General features: G+C 39.7%; 1 protein-coding gene across 1 annotated transcript in view; it reads right to left on the bottom strand.

Moving 5' to 3' along the window:
- Nucleotides 1–804: 804 nt before the first annotated feature.
- The window catches only part of eIF5B (eukaryotic translation initiation factor 5B), a 39,952-nt gene continuing 31,311 nt past the window's right edge, over nt 805–9,445 (bottom strand). Inside the window, exons 8-9 of the mRNA XM_002046797.4 lie at nt 5,134–5,295; nt 805–1,267 (exon numbers count right to left, since the gene is read on the bottom strand). Of these exons, the coding sequence (XP_002046833.1) occupies nt 1,160–1,267; nt 5,134–5,295 (270 nt within the window). The 3' untranslated portion in view covers nt 805–1,159. The remainder of the gene's footprint in view (nt 1,268–5,133; nt 5,296–9,445) is intronic.

The raw sequence follows: 9,445 nt of genomic DNA, 5'->3' as shown, positions 1-9,445 counted from the left end.
CTAACGAAAAGTTGAATTATTTATAGAGTTAAAGTTGTCCTAAAACTAATCTATCTAACTATAGCTGATCGCAGCAACATTTAGACAGGATTTGAACACTCAACATTGTTGTTCATCTGATCTGCCTAGCAATAGTCGAAGCTTGAACCCAACGGCGTTGCTAACTTTAGGAATATTTCCATAAAGCCAGCTCGGCGCATATCCATAAGCCCAAATGCCCCATATTTGTATTATATTTATAAATAATTAAATAAGCGGGAAATACATACATCAAAATTCAGGAACAATTCATTGAGTAGCACAATTTCGAGTGGCATTCGAACTTTCAAGCCAGGAGGAGCAGCGGCAATGTGCTTAGAGTGCTCATAAAGTGACGCATTTGCAGCACATAATCCTCTATTATGCATCCATTGCTGTAGCTGAGTGTGTGTGTGTGTGTGTGGCACACTCATATCTGCGCCCTGTTGTGCGACACAATCGTCCTTCCGCAGGTTGAATGAACCCGTGCGACTGGCTGACCCAGTTTGTGCAGCGCCTGCCGTTGCCAGGCTGCCGTGTGTGTTCCCATTCACAAGCAGCATCCTTCCACAGCCGCATCCTTGGCGCATTCAATGACAGCTATGAATGAAAAGGAGCTGCTGCTCCGGCTGTTGCTGTTGCTGTTGCTGCTGCGGCTGCTGCGGCTGCTGCAATGCGCATGGCACTGGGTCAATACACTGAATGAAGGTTACGCGAGGCAGGCAGCTCTGGCGATGTGACGTCATTGCTGACACAGTTATTGCAAAGACTAGTTTTTTCTTTAAATATTTTTGTACAACTTTAAATTTACTTTTATTTTCGATGCGTAACAAAAAAGCGCAGGCAAAAAATATTGTTGTTGTTGTTGTTGTTGTGCAAAAAGCATTTACAAATTTGATTTAAAACCTTTAAACACACTTTTTTTTCGTAGGCGACGGCAACGGCAGCGACTGTAAGCCAAAATAATAATAAAAAGAAACTAATTTTTTAAAAAAAACTAAGACATTATTTTGCATAGGGACAAGTCGGCCATGTCGCTAGCTGAAGCAGTCTGTAGTTAAGAGTTGAGCTACAAGCATTAATTTTCTATTGCAGTTGCAGTTGTTGTTCTTCATTTTTTATATAATATTTTGGCAAACATTTAGAGAATCTCAAAGAGCTTCTTGAGCTCCACCATCAGCGCCCAGTCGGGTTTGATCAAGTCATCGCGGAAATAGTCCTTGCAGGCGTCGATGCTCTGGCGTGAGATCTGCAAAAAAAAGCGACAATTTGTAGATATTGTTAATAAAATAAATTAATAAGACAGAGTAACAATAAGAGCAAGTAAAATAAGAGGGTTTTTTTCATAGTCAAGTGACAGACTATTTTAAAGCGAACCAGTTCGTGCCGAGAATTCCTTTTGGTTCTTTTCTATGAACCAAACTCAAAAAAGAAAAAATGTCCACTAAAGGAACCTAGAATTCTCAACGTACCATATTTTTTCCATCAAATTTGGTTAAATAAAAAAACTTTTTGGCAGGACTCAGCTACAGGAGAATAGTTTCCAGCCGAAGCCAAGAAGTTGCTGCGAATCGAACGAAAGTTGTTTCTGAGTATCAACAATTTCTTTAAATATATCCAATCATTACCTAAACTATAAAACAATTTCGAATTCTCCTATTTAGATGCTCGATTCGTGTTTGTCTAAGCTCTTATATAACACGCTGACATTGTTCTTTACATCCGGTCGATTAGCTCGCTTGAATGGCAGCCGTTTGTGCGCATTTCTTAGTTTCCATTTCCATTTAATTATAAGTTTTTGCCAGCTGCATATTAATTTGCCCGGGCACAACAATACGTTCAATATATAGAGAGTTGCATACCTAATGCCCGATAAAAGATACACCTATAGACGTATCGGACAATAGGGGCAATGGCTACGCATATTGATGAGCTGGCCAGAAGCTAGGCTTATACTCGTCCGGCATTTAAAATATAATCGAATTCACGTTGAGATGCATTTTTTTGATATGCAATTTTCTACTTTGATTTCAGACAATCGATAACCATATCGATAACATTTTGAGATATTATTTATAATCCGATTGATAATTATATTATATATGTACATAAGGATGTATTCATATTAATATTTGTATTTAATTATATCGATTTTTTTTAAATAATCGATAGCATTATCGAAATTAAAGAGTAGTATTACGGAATTAATTTGATTAACCTTTTGACCTTCTGCTATAACCCTTAACACTTTTTAAATATAGAGAATTACCTTTTTCCTTCAACTAAATAAATTCAAATTCGATTCAATTTCAGTTTATTTTTATATTTGACCCCGCACTTTCAGCTATTTATAGCTGGCTCTTAAGCCTTGTCTAAAAATTAAAAGCCACGCTGGTATGTGGGTATTTGGGTTGCAGTCGCCGAACCGGGTCGCCAAATGCGTCAGAATCTCTGATAAAAAAAAAGAAAAATAGAGTCAAAGCCGGGCACAATGCAAAAGCTGAACCCGTTGCACGCAACTGGGTCAAGTGAGTACCCAAAACAGCGCGACCAAAAACTGGGTTATTGCTGCGATGACGATGCCGACGACGAGAACGTCAGAAGTCAATGAACGTTGGGGGCAGCAGCAAGTGCATTGCCGTGGAAGGTGAAACGTGACGTCAGCCAGGCCCAGACCCAGCCCCAATTCCAGCTGGGCTGGGCTGGGCTGGGCTCTCGGGGTGGCTGGGCAGAAGGCGCCCGCTTTGATCGGGTCAGCCATGACATAATACCCTTTGATAGCACGTAAAGGCATTGAGCGCTAAAAATAGCAAAGCGGCTGTAAATAGATATAAGTGAGCGGAATGGGCAAGCACACACAAACAGACTCACACAGAGAGACTGTGCCTCGTCCTTGAAGCGCTTTTATGTGTGTTTCTGTTATGTTTTTGTCTTTACAACATGTTGTGGACTAAATTTGATTACCCAACTCGGCAGGCAAACAATTTTTTACGACAAATTAATTGAATCAAACTCGCTGCAAAGTGGAGCTCAATGAGCAATTACCCAACGACTCTTAAGGTCCCAAACCCAGCCCCCGCCCTGCTCCAGCCCTCGCTTCCGCCTCAAAGTGCTGACAGCCAATGCTGCTGACGTCATTGATGCCACCGCATTGATAAGCGCCACTAAAATAGCGCGAAAATTAAGTTCATTATCGATTTGAAAAGTTCACAGTCCCCTTCCCCCCAGTAGCTAGCACAACACAACACACACCCAGTGTCCTTCGCTTGACGTCAGCTTTATAGTTGTTATACCCTGTATCTACTAAAAGTGGGCATACTGGTTATGTTTTATTATATTCTACAGGCAGAAGGAGATATATATTAAATTTCTTTAAACTATAATCTTCGATGGCTGAAACTAATTTAATAATGTCGATAAATATCGAGTTTCAAACATAACGGAAACATTACAGGATATCGATAAAATATCGTATTTGACACATACAATAATATCGATAAATATCGATTTTGATACATAACTGTAACATGACGTAATAACGATAAGTAACGTGACAAAATATCGACTTTAAAACATAGCTTTAACAACTACTATCGATAAATGCCGATTTTAAAACATAGTTGTCCTTTAACAAGTTATCGATATTTATCGACACTTTAACATAACTGCAACATAGCATATCATCGATAAATATCGATTTTGACACTTGGTTGCCATATTAAAGCTACAGAAAATGTTAAGCAAATCGGAAAATGAGTTTCAGAGCTACTAAAGAATGTATTTCCCATGTTGTACGGCAAACGGAAGGTGTAGAGTATCTATAATAGAGTGTTCGACTTATGACATCAGCTGGGGATAGAGCAACTGCTAGTCGAACATACCCGACTTGATCAATCTCGTTTTTTTTTGTTTCGTTTCAGTAATTAATCAAATAATGTTGCTAGCCATTTGCCGGGGCGGAAGTTGCAAAGACCTTTTAACGCCATTTATATGGCACATAAAGCCCCCCTCCGCCTCCCCCAGCCCCTTTGCGAAGGGAGCTTCCCCTCGCGCTTTACACGACTTGGCCATGTAATTTGATAAGCCAAGCTGGCAATGGAAATGCGAATGCGAATGGCGCACTGCCAAAGTTTAAGTGCTCCCAGTGCCGAGTGGCAGCGCACAAGGGAGCTGATAGTAAAGAGGGGCAGGGGGATTTGCACCTGGTGCCAAGTACAGGTGCCGGGTACAGGTGCTGGGTACAGTTGCCACTCAGCTCCGATTGCCTGACGTAAGCTTGAGAGCCAAGTCTCTATCTAGCAATTGACTGTTTTTTAGATGGGCCAATTGATGGTTTTTGCGTAAAAACCCACTAATAAAAGTCAGGTTGTAATTCGGCTGCAATTGGTGATAAACACATAGTTGCTTCTTTTTTTTTTTTAGAGTTCCAAAGTTATTTTTATAAATATAAAATGAACTAACATATCAATAGACATGATAGAACATCAAATTTGTACGTTATTTAAGGGGGAGACAATTATAGACAATCTGTCTGCCGGAAATGTCGAGACATCAGCAAATCGATTAAGATTAGACAAGAAAGACGATATCGTCCGCGAACATTATCTGATTGCATGCATCGCATGGCCGTAATAATTTCGCCGGCTGCAAAAGGCTCTGTTCGAGTGCGTCTGGAATGCGCTCAGGCGGTGCCGAGGGCGTCTTCCTCATCCTCATTGGAGACTCAATGTTGTCAAAAACCATACAAACTATCGTGTGGTATATTAAATTTTTGTCAGAAGAACTACCTTTTCGTTTAACATTTATCAATTTCAACAATTGTCAGCTTTTATGGATAGTATTGTCTGAAAAGTGAGTTGCATGGAACTATATTGGTCAAGCTACTTTTGTAAACAGCTCTACATCACAAGCTAAGCGTGAATAACTGCAGAGTCTACTGCAATCCCTGAGAATCGAGGAGAAGAGCACTTTACATTTTATTCACATTTGCAGCACAGCGAAAACTAACCTTGGTTTGCGTTTGGTATACATACATGTATACTTATATATATATTCATACACACACACACACGCCCAATTTATACACAATCGATAAATGATATGTCTAGAACTTACCTTGCTCACGAGCATATCGTCCGCCTCGAAATGTCTTCCAAACATTTTTGGTGATTCGCCGGGAATTGGTTCTATTTTGATGCAAATCTCTTGACCTTTTCGTGCAAATTCGATTTGCTTGTGATTCGATTCGATAGAGGTGACTATGCCAATGTCCACAAACTGCAAATGGACAGAAATAGAGTTTCATTCAGTGTGGCTTTGTGGGGCTTATGACTAATGGAGAGACACCAGCATTTGCCGGCACACTTATGGGATTCGCAGCGCAACAGATAGCACAACAAATAATAGCACCCTAAGCCCAGAGTTACAAAGAAGAAATAAAGTACAAATGGTAAAAAAAAAAACCAGGGTGCATCAGACTGAAAAATACACGTTCATTCGCGAAATCTATTCAGAGCTGTCGATAAACGATATATATATGTAAAGATATAGATATAGATATGGATATACATAGATAGACAGAGGTAGAGATAAAGATATAAAATGTATACGAATATTAGCACGCTTCAAGCTGAAAGACTCATCATGGAGTTTAAGGGTCAAATGGAGTGTATGCTGACAGCTGGACAAACGAACGGACATGGCGCAAAGCCAATATACTCTACACACTTTTGTGGGCGGGTATTTAAGCTAAATCGACTTGGGTCTTATCAACACATCTGGCGCAAGCCTTTTGTGCGGCGTCGGCCATTTCCTTAATATTGCCACGACCAGCAGCAGCACGACTGATAAACGAGCTTGTGGGTGTTTTGGCTAAATGGGTGTTTACAGTGGGTTAGATAACGCCCCCGGGGCAACCAAGTACGCGTCGCGTCGCGTCGCCCAACGCCACTCGCCAGTCTCTATCGCTGGGCAAAGTCATTGAACCAAATTGTAATATGTTTGTTGTCGTAACTCGTTTGCACTCAGCGACAACAACAGCAACAACAACAACAAATTAAACACAGGAAACTGTTGCCAACCCAACGCTGGCGTCGACTGCGCTGCCAGCGTCAACGTTTCCTGTGGGCGCCCCAATGGCGGCCACGTCGCCCGTCACCCGTCGCCCGTCGCTTCGTTCGTATTTCATTCAAACCAAATAAATTATTGAAATTTTTTTTTCTATATTTTTTTTTTTCGTCGTTTTTGGCTTGTTGCTATCGGTGCAAATAGCTACAACACATTTACATACATAGGGAGACACACACACACACACACACATAGAGCGCGGAGGGGCGCATTTGTCACCATTTCCTGTCGTTGATTACTCATACGCTCCGTTTTCGGTTCTAGTCCGCTTGTCGAATTTTCATTAAATGTGTTAATTTATTTCCATTTCCACACAATTTTTCTTTTAACATTTGGCCCTGTTGCATGCTCTGGCCAGTGTTGCCACACTAGAACAGATGATAAGAGGCTGACAGATGCTTCAGATGTTATCGATTTCGATTACATATCGATTTCTATTGATTAGGCGAAGCAAATTAATCGAGATCTATGTGAAATTCGAGCTCTGATTAAGGTAAATTAAAGATAGAAACTGACTTGTGTTAATTGGTAAATTTATGGATAAATGCAATATTATCCAGATTTTACCCCCTAATAATTACATATTTTCCAGCACATTACCCAACTTATTGAGTAGACCCAATAAAGTTAGAAAAGTATACTTTATTTTATGTCAAAAATATTATTTGAAGTAAAAGAAATTATTGGGTTTTTATCAAAAGCATTTAATTTTCCCATAATGAACCTTTGTAAAACTAGAGCACAATTGTATTATTTTCTCAAGCAATTGCGATTAGTGAGAATCTGAAACTGGGTCATAATAACATATATACATATCTGAACACTAAACCAAAAATGCATTTCGAATAAAAATGTTATTGGTAATGACAAAAGAGCAACTCAATCATGCAATGCGCAGCTCGTGCCGAACCGAATGAATGTGTGTGTTGGTGTTGGTGTGTGTGTGTGTGTGTTTGTGTGTGTATCAACGTTTATCTAAAAATATGATTTATATATATATATGTATTTTTTTTTTGTACAGACCGGATGTCGTCTATTTTGAACAACAAGAACAACAACAAACACGAGGCGCTGCCAGCTTGTTTGTACAAAATCAACATTTATTGTACAATTTATGAGAGATACTAGAACTTTTTGATACAGCCCATGGATCGTTTTGCAAATTGTGCGTACTTGTTGCTGTTGTTGTTGTTATTGTTGCTTTTGTAATTAACTTAACTCTCGCAATTAATTTCACTCTCTCTCTCTCTCTTTCGCTTTGCCTTTCTCTGTGCTGTGCTTTCTTTATCATGTCATGGTTTGCTTTTGTCTTTGAAGCTTAAACTGCAGTTGTCAGCAGGAAACACTAAATTAGCTGCCGGCTGAGAGAATTACGGCATTTCGACACAAAACAACACACACACATGCACAATAAGCAGAGTGTGTGTGTATGTGTGTGTGTATCTGTGTGCGTTTGTCATGCACAGACAAATCAGAGTGCCAAAATTTGCGACATCCGTCACAGCAAACCTCCGAGCGAGCAGGACAGAGCTACTCACAGATATTCAGATAGATAGAGAAAGAGAGAGCGAGAGAGAGAGAGAGAGAGAGGGAGAGTGGGTGTATCAAAAGACATTCAACATCTGTTGAATGCGCCTGGTTTTAGCTTTAATCACAGCGCTGACAACTTTGGCAACGTCAGAATTGTCACCCAGCTGCGCAGCTGCAAATGTTCACAACAACAATAAAAAGTTCACTTCTTGAATTCTGAAGTTCTTCAAATATTTAATCTTTTTGGCTGCAGAACTTTGGACTTTTATGATTAACTGTTTCTATGCATTTCGAATGAGTTTGCGACAAAAACAACAAAGCAGCTCGTGGCATATGATTTGAACGCAAAGCTATACTTGTCATTTATTCAAGTGTTCTTTAATGTTTTCAACAATAGGAGTACAGAGAAAATATATCAAAGACAATAATTGATCGAACGCTATTCATGTCACTAACAATCGATCGATAGTTTCAACACATGATTCATTCAATCTTTTACGTCTATGTTAGAGGTCGACAAATTAAAGTTCAAAGATAGTTCTTATAACATGGGTAAATTTGCAGATTAAACCGTTATTTGTTTATCGTTGCCACAAATTTAAGTTCAGCTTGTGCTAAATAAAACTATCGATAGTTTAAATCAAGATTTAAACCACAATTTTAAGTCTAGCTGATGCTACAAAATCTCACGATATTTTTAACCGACGATTCTAAAGTTCCCCAAAGTACAACTATTCATTTGACAGAACTTTAGCATGTGATAAAAACTTATCGATATACTCAACCAAACGATTCAATCAATCGATAGTTCTGTCAACTAAAGTTTATTTATTTTCTGTACCTAAAAGAAATGCTTCTACTTGAATATCTCCAATGTTTTGGCATTTCATCAGTTGATCAGTTAGATTCAAGTGACTGTCACAAGCCCACAATGCCTGGACTGACAAGCGATGAGAATAATGCAACTGTTGCAGCAGCAGGCCAAGAGCAGCTGCAGTTGCAGAGCGCATCTGCAACGCCTCGGCATAACGCCCCTGAGGGCTGTCAACAACACCTTTCGAGCGGACAGTCAGCAGCACGTTCCCAGCAATCAGGCATAAGTCTAGTCATGCTCATTAGCATCCGCTGTGAATGCAGCGACGCCCACATATTGACTACATAAACAACAACAACAACAACAACAACAAGAGCATTAAAAGCTCGTAGGAGGCAGGGCACAAAAGTCTTTCTTTCACTCGCTCACAGGAAGTCTGTGGGCTTTAGATTGAAGTATCAACTCAGGTGGGTGCTGCAAAGTGCCAGCCAGCCGTGTCAACAGTGGCCAAGATCAGCCCGGTTACAAAAAAAAAACAACTCATGATTTCAGAGATTGTTCCATTGATAAGGTATATTCAAGTCTGTTGCTGTTGATTTCTTTTTTGTTCCTTTATCAAATCGGAAACACTTAAAGATACAGATTTATCAGTCATCAATCAATACGCAAACCAAGTGCAAAACAATCATGAATGAAAGCCCATAAAGTAATTAGAGCAACGGGAAAGCAACTTATTCTGATAAGCGCCAACTGCATAGAACCGATAAGAATCAAGCCGAAAACCCCCATTGACCATCTGGTTGACCGACAAAATATACTGATTGACCATGATAGGAAGTGATTAAGCATAAAATTATTATTATTTTTTGTTTCAAGGTTAACAGCGGTTAGTTCAATGCCATGCTGCATTCGTTTGTTGTTTGTAGTCCAAGGTTTTTGCAAGGGGTCGCAAGTAAC

This window comes from Drosophila virilis, chromosome 3 (genome assembly GCF_030788295.1).
Source record: "Drosophila virilis strain 15010-1051.87 chromosome 3, Dvir_AGI_RSII-ME, whole genome shotgun sequence".
NCBI lineage: Eukaryota > Metazoa > Arthropoda > Insecta > Diptera > Drosophilidae > Drosophila > Drosophila virilis.
This window is presented reverse-complemented; position numbering and strand designations above follow the sequence as displayed.